Here is a 16,934-nt window from a genome sequence, read left to right as displayed (position 1 = left end):
CCTTTCCTCAGACTGTAGCTCCTGGGCACAGGCCCTCACTCCTGTCCCTTCACTATAAAGCCTGGGCCTCATTATACAGCTGTACAGGGGTCTAGTGAAGGCTTTTTAGCCCTTTCCTCAGACTGTAGCTCCTGGGCACAGGCCCTCACTCCTGTCCTTTCACTATAAAGCCTGGGCCTCATTATGCAGCTGTACAGGAGTCTAGTGAAGGCTTTTTAGCCCTTTCCTCAGACTGTAGCTCCTGGGAACAGGCCCTCACTCCTGTCCCTTCACTATAAAGCCTTTGCCTCATTATACAGCTGTACAGGGGTCTAGTGAAGGCTTTTTAGCCCTTTCCTCAGACTGTAGCTCCTGGGAACAGGCCCTCACTCCTGTCCCTTCACTATAAAGCCTTTGCCTCATTATACAGCTGTACAGGGGTCTAGTGAAGGCTTTTTAGCTCTTTCCTCGGTCTGTAGCTCCTGGGCACAGGCCCTCACTCCTGTCCCTTCACTATAAAGCCTGGGCCTCATTATGCAGCTGTACAGGAGTCTAGTGAAGGCTTTTTAGCCCTTTCCTCAGACAGTAGCTCCTGGGAACAGGCCCTCACTCCTGTCCCTTCACTATAAAGCCTTTGCCTCATTATACAGCTGTACAGGGGTCTAGTGAAGGCTTTTTAGCCCTTTCCTCAGACTGTAGCTCCTGGGAACAGGCCCTCACTCCTGTCCCTTCACTATAAAGCCTTTGCCTCATTATACAGCTGTGCAGGGGTCTAGTGAAGGCTTTTTAGCTCTTTCCTCAGACTGTAGCTCCTGGGCACAGGCCCTCACTCCTGTCCCTTCACTATAAATCCTGGGCCTCATTATACAACTGTACAGGGGTCTAGTGAAGGCTTTTTAGCCCTTTCCTCAGACTGTAGCTCCTGGGAACAGGTCCTCACTCCTGTCCCTTCACTATAAAGCCTGGGCCTCGTTATACAGCTGTACAGGGGTCTAGTGAAGGCTTTTTAGCCCTTTCCTCAGACTGTAGCTCCTGGGCACAGGCCCTCACTCCTGTCCCTTAACTATAAAGCCTGGGCCTCATTATACAGCTGTACAGGGGTCTAGTGAAAGCTTTTTAGCCCTTTCCTCAGACTGTAGCTTCTGGGATCAGGCCCTCACTCCTATCCCTTCACTATAAAGCCTGGGCCTCATTATACAGCTGTACAGGGGTCTAGTGAAGGCTTTTTAGCCCTTTCCTCAGACTGTAGCTCCTGGGCACAGGCCCTCACTCCTGTCCCTTCACTATAAAGCTTGGGCCTCATTATACAGCTGTACAGGGGTCTACTGAAGGCTTTTTAGCCCTTTCCTCAGACTGGAGCTCCTGGGCACAGGCCCTCACTCCTGTCCCTTCACTATAAAGCCTGGGCCTCATTATACAGCTGTACAGGGGTCTAGTGAAGGCTTTTTAGCCCTTTCCTCAGACTGTAGCTCCTGGGAACAGGCCCTCACTCTTGTCCCTTCACTATAAAGCTTGGGCCTCATTATACAGCTGTACAGGGGTCTAGTGAAGGCTTTTTAGCCCTTTCCTCAGACTGTAGCTCCTGGGAACAGGCCCTCACTCCTGTCCCCTCACTATAGAGCCTGGGCCTCATTATACAGCTGTACTGGGGTCTAGTTAAGGCTTTTTAGCCCTTTCCTCAGACTGTAGCTCCTGGGCACAGGCCCTCACTCCTGTCCCTTCACTATAAAGCCTGGGCCTCATTATACAGCTGTACAGGGGTCTAGTGAAGGCTTTTTAGCCCTTTCCTCAGACAGTAGCTCCTGGGAACAGGCCCTCACTCCTGTCCCTTTACTATAAAGCCTTTGCCTCATTATACAGCTGTACAGGGGTCTAGTGAAGGCATTTTAGCCCTTTCCTCAGACTGTAGCTCCTGGGCACAGGCCCTCACTCCTGTCCCTTCACTATAAAGCCTTTGCCTCATTATACAGCTGTACAGGGGTCTAGTGAAGGCTTTTTAGCTCTTTCCTCAGACTGTAGCTCCTGGGCACAGGCCCTCACTCCTGTCCCTTCACTATAAATCCTGGGCCTCATTATACAGCTGTACAGGGGTCTAGTGAAGGCTTTTTAGCCCTTTCCTCAGACTGTAGCTCCTGGGAACAGGTCTTCACTCCTGTCCCTTCACTATAAAGCCTGGGCCTCGTTATACAGCTGTACAGGGGTCTAGTGAAGGCTTTTTAGCCCATTCCTCAGACTGTAGCTCCTGGGAACAGGTCCTCACTCCTGTCCCTTCACTATAAAGCCTGAGCCTCATTATACAGCTGTACAGGGGTCTAGTGAAGGTTTTTTAGCTCTTTCCTCAGTCTGTAGCTCCTGGGAACAGGCCCTCACTCCTGTCCCTTCACTATAAAGCCTGGGCCTCGTTATACAGCTGTACAGGGGTCTAGTGAAGGCTTTTTAGCCCATTCCTCAGACTGTAGCTCCTGGGAACAGGTCCTCACTCCTGTCCCTTCACTATAAAGCCTGGGCCTCATTATACAGCTGTACAGGGGTCTAGTGAAGGCTTTTTAGCCCTTTCCTCAGACTGTAGCTCCTGGGCACAGGCCCTCACTCCTGTCCCTTCACTATAAAGCCTGGTCCTCATTATACAGCTGTACAGGGGTCTAGTGAAGGCTTTTTAGCCCTTTCCTCAGACTGTAGCTCCTGGGAACAGATCCTCACTCCTGTCCCTTCACTATAAAGCCTGGTCCTCATTATACAGCTGTACAGGGGTCTAGTGAAGGCTTTTTAGCCCTTTCCTCAGTCCGTAGCTCCTGGGAACAGGCCCTCACTCCTGTCCCTTCACTATAAGGCATGGGCCTCATTATACAGCTGTACAGGGGTCTAGTGAAGGCTTTTTAGCTCTTTCCTCAGACTGTAGCTCCTGGGCACAGGCCCTCACTCCTGTCCCTTCACTATAAAGCCTGGGCCTCATTATACAGTTGTACAGGGGTCTAGTGAAGGCTTTTTAGCCCTTTCCTCAGACTGTAGCTCCTGGGCACAGGCCCTCACTCCTGTCCCTTCACTATAAAGCCTGGGCCTCATTTTACAGCTGTACAGGGGTCTAGTGAAGGCTTTTTAGCCCTTTCCTCGGTCTGTAGCTCCTGGGCACAGGCCCTCACTCCTGTCCCTTCACTATAAAGCCTGGGCCTCATTATGCAGCTGTACAGGAGTCTAGTGAAGGCTTTTTAGCCCTTTCCTCAGACAGTAGCTCCTGGGAACAGGCCCTCACTCCTGTCCCTTCACTATAAAGCCTTTGCCTCATTATACAGCTGTACAGGGGTCTAGTGAAGGCTTTTTAGCCCTTTCCTCAGACTGTAGCTCCTGGGCACAGGCCCTCACTCCTGTCCCTTCACTATAAAACCTTTGCCTCATTATACAGCTGTACAGGGGTCTAGTGAAGGCTTTTTAGCTCTTTCCTCAGACTGTAGCTCCTGGGCACAGGCCCTCACTCCTGTCCCTTCACTATAAATCCTGGGCCTCATTATACAGCTGTACAGTGGTCTAGTGAAGGCTTTTTAGCCCTTTCCTCAGACTGTAGCTCCTGGGAACAGGTCCTCACTCCTGTCCCTTCACTATAAAGCCTGGGCCTCGTTATACAGCTGTACAGGGGTCTAGTGAAGGCTTTTTAGCCCTTTCCTCAGTCTGTAGCTCCTGGGAACAGGTCCTCACTCCTGTCCCTTCACTATAAAGCCTGGGCCTCATTATACAGCTGTACAGGGGTCTAGTGAAGGTTTTTTAGCTCTTTCCTCAATCTGTAGCTCCTGGGATCAGGCCCTCACTCCTGTCCCTTCACTATAAAGCCTGGGCCTCACTATACAGCTGTACAGAGGTCTAGTGAAGGTTTTTTTAGCTCTTTCCTCAGTCTGTAGCTCCTGGGAACAGGTCCTCACTCCTTCCCTTCACTATAAAGCCTGGGCCTCATTATACAGCTGTACAGGGGTCTAGTGAAGGCTTTTTAGCCCTTTCCTCAGACTGTAGCTTCTGGGCACAGGCCCTCACTCCTGTCCCTTCACTATAAAGCCTGGTCCTGATTATACAGCTGTACAGGGGTCTAGTGAAGGCTTTTTAGCCCTTTCCTCAGACTGTAGCTCCTGGGAACAGGCCCTCACTCCTGTCCCTTCACTATAAAGCCTGGTCCTCATTATACAGCTGTACAGGGGTCTAGTGAAGGCTTTTTAGCCCTTTCCTCAGTCCGTAGCTCCTGGGAACAGGCCCTCACTCCTGTCCCTTCACTATAAAGCCTGGGCCTCATTATACAGCTGTACAGGGGTCTAGTGAAGGCTTTTTAGCTCTTTCCTCAGTCTGTAGCTCCTGGGAACGGGCCCTCACTCCTGTCCCTTCACTATAAAGCCTGGGCCTCACTATACAGCTGTACAGGGGTCTAGTGAAGGTTTTTTAGCTCTTTCCTCAGTCTGTAGCTCCTGGGAACAGATCCTCACTCCTTTCCCTTCACTATAAAGCCTGGGCCTCATTATACAGCTGTACAGGGGTCTAGTGAAGGCTTTTTAGCCCTTTCCTCAGACTGTAGCTCCTGGGAACAGGCCCTCACTCCTATCCCTTCACTATAAAGCCTGGGCCTCATTATACAGCTGTACAGGGGTCTAGTGAAGGCCCGGATCCCTGGAGCGCTCCCGATAATCAGCTGCATGTGTCGCTCTCCATGCAGGTGCTGTGACTATCACACAGCGTGACACACACAGCTGATTATCGGGAGCGCTCCAGCACACTGAGTCCTGCACACACTGAGGCCCCTGATCATGTGACCCCTGACTCCTCCCCTCCTGTGACCTCATCACAGGTCCTGTGAGCACAGAGCAGTCATATATGTGGCAGACACTCCTGGATCTTCTGCTTTCTGGGCAGGTTCCTCCTGTGAGTCCTATTAACCCTTTCGCTCCCTGTATTCTCCTTTCTGACAGGACAATATCTGAATTCGGACAGTGTGACAGGCATTTAAGCAATGTGGAAGGAAAAAATGACAATTGTACTTTTTTTCCTCACAAAAATGTGACTTTAGCCCCAAAATTGGCAGCGTAACAAATCCTTATTCCCCCACTGTAGTTTGTAGACTCCATATACAGATCCCTTAAGTGTGAAAAGAGCTGAATTCCCCACTTAAGTTATTGCATTTTGGAAATTGCCCCCACTGGGAATTTATCTCCAGGTAAAGGCACAATTGTGTCTCCATGGGGGTTGTGCTCACAGCCCAACATCGTGTGGCCTCCAAAGAAATGCCACCCCGCACCATTACTGACCTCTGCCAAACCGGTCATGCTGAAGGATGTTGCAGGCAGCAGATCGCTCTCCACGGCGTCTCCAGACTCTGTCACGGCTGTCACATGTGCTCAGTGTGAACCTGCTTCCATCTGTGAAGAACACAGGGCGCCAGTGGCGAATTTGCCTATCCTGGTGTTCTGTGGGAAATGCCAAGCATCCTGTACGGTATTGGGCTGTGAGCACAACCCCCATCTGTGGACGTCGGGCCCTCAGACCATCCTCATGGAGTTGTTTTGTAACCGTTTGTGCAGACACATGAACATTTGTGGCCTGCTGAAGATCATTTTGCAGGGCTCTGGCAGTGCTCCTCCTGTTCCTCCTTGCATAAAGGTGGAGGTAGCGGTCCTGCTGCTGGGTTGTTGCCCTCATACGGCCCCCTCCACATCTCCTAGTGTACTGGCCTGTCTCCTGGTAGCACCTCCAGCCTCTGGACACTACGCTGACTGACACAGCAAACCTTCTTGCCACAGCTCGCATCGATGTGCCATCCTGGATGAGCTGCACTACCTGAGCCACTTGTGTCAGTTGTAGAGTCCGTCTCATGTTACTACAAGTGTGAAAGCACAACCAACATTCAAAAGTGACCAAAACATCAGCCAGAAAGCATTGGTACTGAGATGTGGTCTGTGGTCCACACCTGCAGAACCACTCCTTTATTGAGGGTGTCTTGATAATTGCCAATAATTTCCATCTGTTGTCTATTGCATTTGCACAACAGCATGTGAAATTGATTGTCAGTCAGTGTTGCTTCCTAAGTGGACAGTTTGATTTCACAGAAGTTTGATTTACTTGGAGTTATATTCTGTTGTTTAAGTGTTCCCTTTATTTTTTTGAACCGTGTATATAGATAGATTTTTTTTTCTTTACGTTGGATGGTCCAATTCCAGCTATTGCTGTGTGATCTGTGATTTCTATCTACTCCACTGTGTACAGGATAATAGAGTGTAATAAAGTAGTTATGGACGTGACGTAACTAACATTGTGCAGTGACTCTGCTTTCCATATAGTGATGGATATTTCTTGTTGCTGAAACTGTGATATTTTTTTCTACTTTAAACCTTTTTTAAACACCTCTGATCAGTGCGATCACACAACATACAAGCCTCTGATGGCTCCGGTGATGCCCTGTACTACTGTAGTGCCGTGTATCATCACTGCCCATCAGTTTAATACTAACGGCCCCATACACATGAGATCAGAGTTGGCTGAACGGTCATTTGGCAGACGGCGATCTCTCCCGACTCCCCCATATACACAAATATTCCAGCTTTCCTGTGGTCTGTATGAGAGAGTCGCCTCCAGACTCCTCTAGCGGAGGATTATCTACAGGAAGAACAAACGGATTATCCTCTGAAATTCAGGATGCCGGATCCTTCTCTGCCCTGACATCATCTGTCGGGAGGCCCCCAAATACATTATATGGTCGGCCAAACCCCCCGAAATCAGTGCTTTCATGGAACTTTAGTGTAATGTGTATGGGGGCGTTATAAGGTAACTTATTGGACGCTGCCTCTGGCCCGGCCTAATAGACCTTCATACATTGCAGCCCAGACCCCATTATTAGGCATGTAAGTATCGGAGTAACTAGGCCGCCCCATACTATCGAGTACTTGGGGGCGGGGGGCATTCAGCCAAACTCTGTCACACCTTCTTAGATGCCATGTTTGCTTTTCACAGCAGCAAGTGGTTAAACTGTCAGGGATTTGTTGCAGCCTCCTCTGTGCCGTCCCTGCGGTGTACATCTATGTTCTGGGGACCAAAAAGATTCATTTCTTTTTAATAAATGTTTAACATGTTAAAAATTATAAAATGTGTCTTCTGCTTTTTGCATATTTTTTTCTTCTTACAAGAATTGTTGGAGCCACTTTTTCTTTAGAAACATTTTAATGTCGGCTTTTTCTGGAGTTTTTCTTGTAATATAGGAAAGCCTAAGGCCAGAAATAATCCCCATAAATCACTGTACATGGAGACTTTGGGATCAGATCATTTCTGTCCGTTGTGATTTTGGAAACAAAAAATCTTTTCTAAAAGCCTCAAACTTCTGTGTGTGACTCAGAGCTGAGATCTAACGAGAAGATTCCAGTGCGGGGAAGACGGGAAACATTCATATAGACGGCCGGCGGGGATGGAGGCAGTGACCGACTCTGGCCACATCTGTCTCTAGAGCCGCAGTAGAAGATGAAGATGTCGTCCTCATCATGAAGGAGTTATTTCTCATGTCACGTGTAATGAATATCTCCTGCAGTATTGCTAATGCCGATTCCAGTGTCGGTAATGAGACGAGAATTAGCGTTATGGAAGATGAGTCTATGAGGAACGTGTTCAGCTGCCGACTCCGAGGAGGAAACTGCTTGTTGTCTGTGGCCTAAATATATAGGTTTTATTAGTAGATGTCAGGGAAGAAAACTAAACCCTGTAAGATAATAAATCTCCTCATATGTTTCCCTTATTATCTCCAGTAAGTGTATTATTACACAGGATTCTTATGATGTTACATCGGATCATCTTCTTCTCATTCAGGTCTCTACAATATCGGATCCTCTCAGTGAAGATCTTCTACAGAAGAGAATTTTCCTGATTTACCCATCAAGGATGGATATGGACAGAGAAAAGATGGCGGGGAGGATGTTACACCTCACCCTAGAGATCCTCTTCCATCTCACTGGAGAGGTGAGAGAGTCTGATGACGTCACATTACATCATTCTTATCTATGGGAATAACAGATGGACAGAACTGGAGAGGTGAGGACTCTGAAAATGTCTGTAGTGAGATTTATTAATGTGTCTCTCCATTACCAGGATTATACAGTGGTGAAGAAGACCTCTAGTGATCGCTGTCAGGACCCTGTGTCTGAGGGATGTGGAAGACCCCTGAGCCCAATCACGGGGTCTCCACCTCACCCCCTGATCCATGAGGACATCAATGACCAGAAGATCCTAGAACTCATCTACAAGATGATTGAGCTGCTGGCTGGAGAGGTGACACTGCTGGGAATGCTGGGACATTATACAATAACGCTATGAAGGGATCGGGGGGATGACGGTATCATTGTATGTGTCAGGTTCCTATAAGGTGTCAGGATGTCGCTGTCTATTTCTCCATGGAAGAGTGGGAGTATTTAGAAGGACACAGAGATCTGTACAAGGACGTCATAATGGAGGTTCCCCAGCACCTCACATCTCCAGGTAATAGACAGGACTAAATACACACGGCCTATAATTATCTATGTAGAGAATGAATTCAGTCCCTGTAGGTGTTTCCTCCAGATCTATCCAGTAAGAGGACAACACCAGAGAGATGTCCCCGTCCTCTTCTTCCACAGGACTATAACCAAGAAGATCCCAGTGCTCCTCAGGATCATCAGGTAGATGGAGAGAAGGTGTCAGGAGATCTCCCCTATGATGTGTAGACGGCTGTGAAGGTCTTGTGCTCAGTCTTGTTTTATCCACCAGTATTATATGTTTAATACTTGTGTAATGAGAGCGGTGGAGATGGCAGGATTAGAGCTGGTCATAGATGGGACTTCTCCATCTGTCGGTGACTTTTACAATATTTGTTTCAGGGTGAAGATCTGACCCATATTAATACTACAGAGACATATGTGAGAGATGATGAGTGGTGTAAAGAGGAGATTCCCACATATGACTACCCAGGTGAGTAGTAACCACCGAATGCAGAGAAGTCACAGATTCCTCTCAGTCACCGGCTGTGGCTGCTTTATCGGTGGTGTAGTCCGGCCGTATTACCATGATCACCATTTTGCGTCTAGACCACAACATTATCATCCACCCAAAACTGTTCAAATGACTTTGGGCATTGAAAGCCCTTTTCTATAGAACTTACGACCTGGAGGATCCACCCCCCCTGGGATTAGTGTGAGGGTGATCCCTTAAGGCATGATCAATATGATTGCTTGTACTGACCCAACATAGGCCGAGTGCACGCTTAAAGAGTCATACCGAACGCAGAGTTAGATGTCTACTCCTTTCTCAGCAAAGGCTTGCACACAACTGAAGTTTATTCTCAAGACAAAGAGACAGGCGATGGGTGTCACACAATCTTCTGAGTAGCCAGTGTCAGTCTATGATAGGTCCATTTCAGCTTCACTTCCATATATGGTATCCAGTATCTCAGCTTCTGCATTCCAAGGATTCCTTCCAGGGTGTTGTCTGAAAGACACAGACGCCATCTTGGTACACCATATCCGAACTGACTTATATAAGGTTTAATAATTGATTTCAGTAGCCATTCTCTCCTTCACATTAGGAGACGCTAACCGTTACCTGCCCAGATCTGTAACTATAAAGCCAACTGACAGCATACATAGAATGTGCTGACAAGATAGAAAATCACTTGTAGAAAAATATGTGCTTTATGTGGTGCTCTAATTACATATTCATCTGTATTACATCTAGCAAAATGTCACTGGCGATGTCGGCGCCTGCGCAGTAGTATCTATACGTAAGAGATAGAGGCTACTGCGCAGGCGCCACTGGTGTCATTTTGCTGGATGTAATTTTTCTAAGCCTCACAATAGCCACAATATTATAGGCATTATCAACAATAATATCAATGCTATTATATGCATTATGTAATAATGCGGGGCAGGTCAGTGAGGGGTCAGCAATGACCAGCCAGGTCTTTCCCCGGAAGGAACAACCACGGGAAGGGCAGTCTCCAATGAAGGAAACCACCTATGCCAAAACATGGTATCCATCCACAGAAAGCTGTTTCGGGGTATTGCCCCTCATCAGTGTGGAGTAGGAAACTGGCTGGTAGGAGCAATGCCTAGTAAAAGACTGTGAAAATGAGGATGAATGAACTCATGGAGATCAACATCCAACACTGCGGAGACACCATCACGTGTTTCTCAACGCAGTGATTCTAGAGCACTGCCCCCATCCCTTATGGGAAATATGCAAAACATGCAAAACAGAAGCCGCGGAGACACCATCACATGTTTCTCAACGCAAGCAATGACTAGCCAGGTCTTTCCCCGGGAAGGAACAACCACGGGAAGGGCAGTCTCCAATGAAGGAAACCACCTATGCCAAAACATGGTATCCATCCACAGACAGCTGTTTCGGGGTATTGCCCCTCATTTTCACAGTGAGGGGTCAGCGACCTGTCATAAGCTAATACAGATGAATATGTAATCAGAGCACAACAAAGCCCCGCCCACAGCCCCGCCCCCGAGCACGAGAATATCATTAACTGAAAACTACAAATACAGATTACACAACAACCACAAGACGGATTTCATCACCAGGTATCATTGTAATCAGTATAACGGCGCTGACCTGACAGTGTCTGTAGGTTACTGAGCACAATCCTGCTGACAGGTTCCCTTTAAGACATCTCAGCTCTGTACTATTATACACAGTTCTCTTTAAATGTGTAATATTTCTTCATGAAACTCATCTGACAGAAAATATTGGAGCTTACAATGGTTTAGATTGTGACGTCACCGAGCCCCATACTCTAATTACCCCAGAGAGGTTTCACCACTAGCTACTCATTTATTACTGATGGAGACTGAGGAGTTTGATCATTTCAGTAGATGTTATTGTCTATAGTCACAGTGTTTGATTACAGTAGTGTCCAAAATCCTCTGATTTAACCTCTTCCCGCAGCCAGTTTTGTGTTCTTAATCAGGCCCCATTATTAATATCTGACGTGTGTCACTTTATGTGGTGGTAAGTTTGGAATTCTTCACAAAGGATAATAGAAAACAGATGGATCTTACAAATTATTTTCCAGCTTCGCACTATACTCTATATACGATTATACTCTACTGTCTGGGCACATGGCAATGTTCAGAAGGGAAGGAGCGCCATTTAGCTATTTGAATGCAGATCTAGCTGGAATAGTTTGCAGACACAATGTATTGGGAGCACTGTTCATGGTCACCTGGCTGTTCATGGTGGACATCTTTTGAGCTTTCTTGGCTCTATCTTCTCTGCTTTCCATATCCCAGGGATTGCCTTGCTCATCGCCCTTTAACACCCTTACATGGATCTGGACTTACACTGGGACCCCTAGGCTTGGACTTGCTATTCTGTAGTGTTAGATGGCAAGAAGAATAGTCAGGTAGCTGGGTCAGAACCAGAAGGACAGAATACAGAACCAGAAGACACAAGAGTAGTCAGTAAACGGGCCACGGTCACAACAGGGGATAAATACACAATCCGCAAGCTGAGCACAGAGGACTGAACCAGAGGAGAACAGCGCTGTATCTGGCAGATTCCGGCCATGTGCTTTGCGCTTTAGTAGGGTGTGGTACTATCCAATTGGCTGAAGTAGGAAGCAGATTACTCCAGCTGGACAGCAGGAACAGATCCCAGATGAGATTGGACACACCATATGCAGAAGCCCTAATATAACTAAATGACAGAAAACCAGAATAGTCGAAATCCCCATAAAGTGATTCCATTTTATAAATTAATTCCCTGAGGGTTGTAATCTATACACACGGGGTCAAAATTGTTGGTACCCCTCGTTTAATGACAGAAAAATCCACAATGGTCACAGAAATAACTTGAATCTCACAAAAGTAATAATAAATAAAAAATCTATGAAAATGAACAAATGAAAGTCAGACATTGCTTTTCAACCAGGCTTCCACAGAATGTGTAAATCGCGGTGTGTCCACTAATTAGCATCACAGGTGTCTACAATCCTGGAATCAGTGAGTGGCCTGTATAGAGGCTACAGATACTCACTGTGCTGTGTGGTGACATGGTGTGTATCACACTCAACATGGACCAGAGGAAGCGAAGGAAAGAGTTGTCTCAGGAGATTAGAAAGAAAATTATAGACAAACATGTTACAGGTAAAAGTTATAAGACCATCTCCAAGCAGCTTCATGTTCTTGTGACTAAAGTTGCACATATTATTCAGAAATTTAATATCCATAGGACTGTACCCAACCTCCCTGGACGTGGCCGCAGGAGGAAAATTGATGACAAATCAAAGAGACGGATAATATGAATAGTAACAAAAGAGCCCAGAAAAACTTGTAAGCAGATTAAAGGTGAACTTGAAGCTCAAGGAACATCAGTGTCAGATCACACCATCCGTCGTTCTATGAGCCAAAGTGGACTTCATGGGAGACGACCAAGGAGGACACCATTGTTGAAAAAAAATCAGACTGGAATTTGCTAAACTACATGTTGACAAGCTGCAAAGCCTCTGGGAGAATGTCCTATGGACAGATGAGACAAAAATGGAACTTTCTGGCAAGGCACGTCAGCTCTATGTTCTCAGATGGAAAAATGAGGCATATCACAAAAAGAACACTGTCCCTACTGTGAAACATGGAGAAGACTCTGTTACGTTCTGGGGCTGCTTTGCTGCATCTGGCACAGGGTGTCTAGAATCTCCATCGTACAATGAAATCTCAAGACTATCAAGGGATTCTAGAGAGAAATGTGCTGCCCAATGTCAGAAAGCTTGGTCTCAGTCGCAGGTCATGGGTCTTGCAACAGGATAATGACACACAATACACAGCTAAAAACAGGCAAGAATGGCTAAGAGGAAAATATTGGACTATTCTGAAGTGGCCTTCTATGAGCCCTGACCTAAATCCTAATGAGCATCTTTGGAAAGAGCTGAAACATGCCGTCTGGAAAAGGCAACCTTCAAACATGAGACAACTGAAGTAGTTGCTCTTGAAGAGTGGGCCAAAATACCTGTCGAGAGGAGCAGAAGTCTCATTGACAGCTACAGGAATCATTTTATTTCAACAATTGCCTCCAAAGGTTGTGCAATAAAATATTTTAGTTAAGGGTACAATCATTTCTGTCCAGGCCTATTTCATGAGTTTTATTTTTTTTTTAATTTTGTGGAAGCATGGCTGAAAAGCAATGTCTGACTTTCAGTTGTTCATTTTCATAGATTTTTTAATTATTATTACTTTTGTAAGATTAAAGTTATTTCTGTGACCATTGTGGGTTTCATTAAACAACGGGTACCAACAATTTTGACCATGTGTGTAGGAGGAGTGAATAATTTGACTCCACAGCAACTTTCCGGAAATTAACATCCAGTGGATGTTGGAGTGAAAATTACACATTTGCCATTTTATTACCCAGCACATAGTGCCCAGATTGTGCTCCAGGAGACACCGCAAATTAAGTGGATTCTTCTCACTATAATATTGCTAAGTACAGGGATCCTAAACGTTGTTTGCGCACACTGCAAGACTCCGAAGTGAGAGCGGATTTTGCTGGATTGGTTTATAGAAACTCTGTTGCTTTTCAACAGCCTTTGAGCCACTATTAGTGTGGGAACCTCTGTTTTTCCAATGACAGATGATGGACCTGAGTGGGGACTTGTTTTTTGTGAGATGAGAATTGGTATTATTTTCGCCTACATAACATTGATTGGTTTCTTTGTATTCGATATTTGGGAGGCAGAATGAACAAACAGTTGAACACCGCACACTACTGGCTCATCCAACAAGGTTTTCTATTACACTGTGAACTGTCATTGTCTTGGTAAATAATTAAAGCTTTTACATAGCTTGCCATTTTTATGGACAATTTAAGTAGAAATGTTCAAAAATATAAAACTAAAGGATATTTTAGTAATAAATAATGATTGTTTTTTTTATCTTAGCAGATGACTGTACCAGGAGATCAGAGGGACAGTTGACATCTTCAATTTTTAAATCTGATGATCTTGAGATCCTACAAGATACAACTGAAGTGATTGCTATTACTCCAGATATATCATCATCCATTCATAGCAAAGATTTGTCATCTGATCTTATGAAACAGGTCCCATCTTCTGATTCATTACTGAGTAATAAGGGAAAGCAATGTCACAAAAAAGGCAATAAAAAACAAACTGCTACTAAAGCAGAGAAGTCATTCTCATGTTCAGAATGTGGGAAGTGTTTTACATGGAAATCAGATTTGGTTTATCACCATAGAACTCACACAGGGGAGAAGCCTTTTTCCTGTTCAGAATGTGGGAAATGTTTTATACAGAAATCAGATTTGGTTAATCACCATAGAACTCACACAGGGGAGAAGCCTTTTTCCTGTTCAGAATGTGGGAAATGTTTTATACAGAGATCACATTTTGTTACTCACCAGAGAACTCACACAGGAGAGAAGCCTTTTTCCTGTTCAGAATGTGGGAAATGTTTTAACCGGAAATCAAATTTTGTTAATCACCATAGAACTCACACAGGGGAGAAGCCTTTTTCCTGTTCAGAATGTGGGAAATGTTTTATACAGAAATCACATTTTGTTACTCACCAGAGAACTCACACAGGGGAGAAGCCTTTTTCCTGTTCTGAATGTGGGAAATGTTTTAACCGGAAATCAAATTTGGTTAATCACCATAGAACTCACACAGAGGAGAAGCCTTTTTCCTGTTCTGAATGTGGGAAATGTTTTAACCAGAAATCAGATTTGGTTAATCACCGTAGAGCTCACACAGGGGAGAAGCCTTTTTCCTGTTCAGAATGTGGGAAATGTTTTAACCAGAAATCAGATTTGGTTAATCACCATAGAACTCACACAGGGGAAAAGCCTTTTTCCTGTTCAGAATGTGGGAAATGTTTTGCACTTAAATCACAATTTGTTAGACACCAAAGAACTCACACAGGGGAGAAGCCTTTTTCCTGTTCAGAATGTGGGAAATGTTTTAACTGGAAATCACAATTGGTTTATCACCATAGAACTCACACAGGGGAGAATCCTTTTTCCTGTTCAGAATGTGGGAAATGTTTTAACCATAAATCAGAATTGGTTAATCACCATAAAACTCACACAGGGGAGAAGTCTTTTTCCTGTTCAGAATGTGGGAAATGTTTTGCACATAAGTCACATTTTGTTACTCACCAGAGAACTCACACAGGGGAGAAGCCTTTTTCCTGTTCAGAATGTGGGAAATGTTTTAACCAGAAATCAGATTTGGTTAATCACCATAAAACTCACACAGGGGAGAAGCCTTTTTCCTGTTCAGAATGTGGGAAATATTTTGCACATAAATCACATTTTGTTAATCACCAGAGAACACACACAGGGGAGAAACCTTTTTCATGTTCAGAATGCGGGAAATATTTTCCGTACAAATCAAATTTTGTTACCCACCAGAGAACTCACACAGGGGAGAAGCCTTTTTCATGTTCAGAATGTGGGAAATGTTTTTGCAATAAATCAGATTGTGTTAGGCACCAGAGAACTCACCAGGGGAGAAGCCTTTTTCATGTTCAGGATGTGGAATAATTTTTAACCAGAAAGGGAGTCTTGTTCCACACCAAATAACTCACACAGGGGAGAAACTTCTTTCTTGTTTAATTGAAAATAAATCTTGATCACATCAGAGAAGCCATTTTTCCTGTTCATAATGTGGGAAATGTTTTAACAGAAATGGAATCTTACTACTAATAATAATCTTTCTTTTTATATAGCACTAACCTATTCCGCAGCCTTTTACAGTTTGCACACATTATCATCACTGGCCCCAATGGGGCTCACAATGTAAATTCCCTATCAGTATGTCTTTTGAATGTGGGAGGAAACCCACGCAAACACGGGGAGAACATACAAACTCCTTGCAGATGTTGTCCTAGATGGGAGTTGAACCCAGGACTACAGCACTACAAGGCTGCAGTGCTAGCGACTGAGCCACCTCAACAGAGAACTTACACAGGGGAGAAGCCTTTATCCTGTTCAGAATGTGAGAAATATTTTAACCGGAAAGCGCTTCTTGTTAGACATCAGAGCAGTTACACAGGGGAGAAGCCTTTTTGATTTTCTTAATATAGTCAATATTTTACTTGGAAATCAGCTGTTAATAAACATCAGAGATGTCACATAGGGGAGAAGCCTTTTTTATGTTCATAATGTTGGAATAGTTTTAACCAAAATTGAACTTTCTTAAATGGGTTGTCTCTTGTCATTCCTCCTGTATGCTGAAAATAGGATAAAACTAAACTTTATTAATTCCAAATGTAAAACTATACCCATAATTCACCCCCTGCAGGTTAGTCAGAAGGTGACTAATAGAAAAAAACATATACCCAACATCTCAGTATATAGGGTGAGGTGATGTATACACACTCACTCTCCAAGCCTCTTATTTCTATGGGTTTCATTGTCCTCACCAAAGGCGTCATCAGGTGACTATTTAATATTGATCTATATTCAAGCGCGACTGGACAAAAAAAAATTAAAATCATGTTATCTGAAACAGAAAACTAGCCACATATCGGCAGATCCCAGACTTCAAACTTTATACTTCGTATAGTTTTTACATCACGAGGGACATGGATCTATCATTCTACAGGAAACAACCTAGGGGTTTTCAGCCTTGGTTGGAAGAATACAGAGCTGCTCCACTGACCATCGCTGAACCATGGATACGTTTGGAGAAGCCAGGTTGTGATCCTCGGATCAACTGGCCTTTTTTTTAGCTTGTATGGACTGAATGGATTGTCATCTTCCTACACTTGTTGTTACCTCCTCTTTGTGCGTGCCACAGGTGGGGTAGCAACCCCTGGAGCAAATCAGCGGAAGGATGAGACTCTGCAATGTGCACTCTGTTGGGTATTTTGCTGGGACTGTTCTATGTGTTATCTGCCTGTTTTGTGGTACAATAAAGCATTGCCACACTGCATTACCCTCACTGTGTGTGTGTT

The 16,934-nt window shown here is 44.9% G+C and overlaps 1 protein-coding gene across 1 annotated transcript in view; it reads left to right on the top strand.

Annotated features, from left to right (window-relative positions):
* LOC141077350 (uncharacterized) overlaps window positions 1-16,934 on the top strand; it is a 103,909-nt gene that overhangs the window by 35,860 nt on the left and 51,115 nt on the right. Inside the window, 6 exon segments of the mRNA XM_073564231.1 lie at window positions 7,798-7,947; window positions 8,077-8,256; window positions 8,340-8,463; window positions 8,545-8,642; window positions 8,841-8,931; window positions 13,898-15,259. Of these exon segments, the coding sequence (XP_073420332.1) occupies window positions 7,798-7,947; window positions 8,077-8,256; window positions 8,340-8,463; window positions 8,545-8,642; window positions 8,841-8,931; window positions 13,898-15,259 (2,005 nt within the window).

Source organism: Dendrobates tinctorius, unplaced genomic scaffold, assembly GCF_039654945.1.
Source record: "Dendrobates tinctorius isolate UK_male_01 unplaced genomic scaffold, ASM3965494v1 ptg000438l, whole genome shotgun sequence".
Lineage (NCBI taxonomy): Eukaryota > Metazoa > Chordata > Amphibia > Anura > Dendrobatidae > Dendrobates > Dendrobates tinctorius.
Note: the sequence above shows the minus strand (reverse complement) of the source record. Positions and strands in the feature narration are given on the sequence as shown.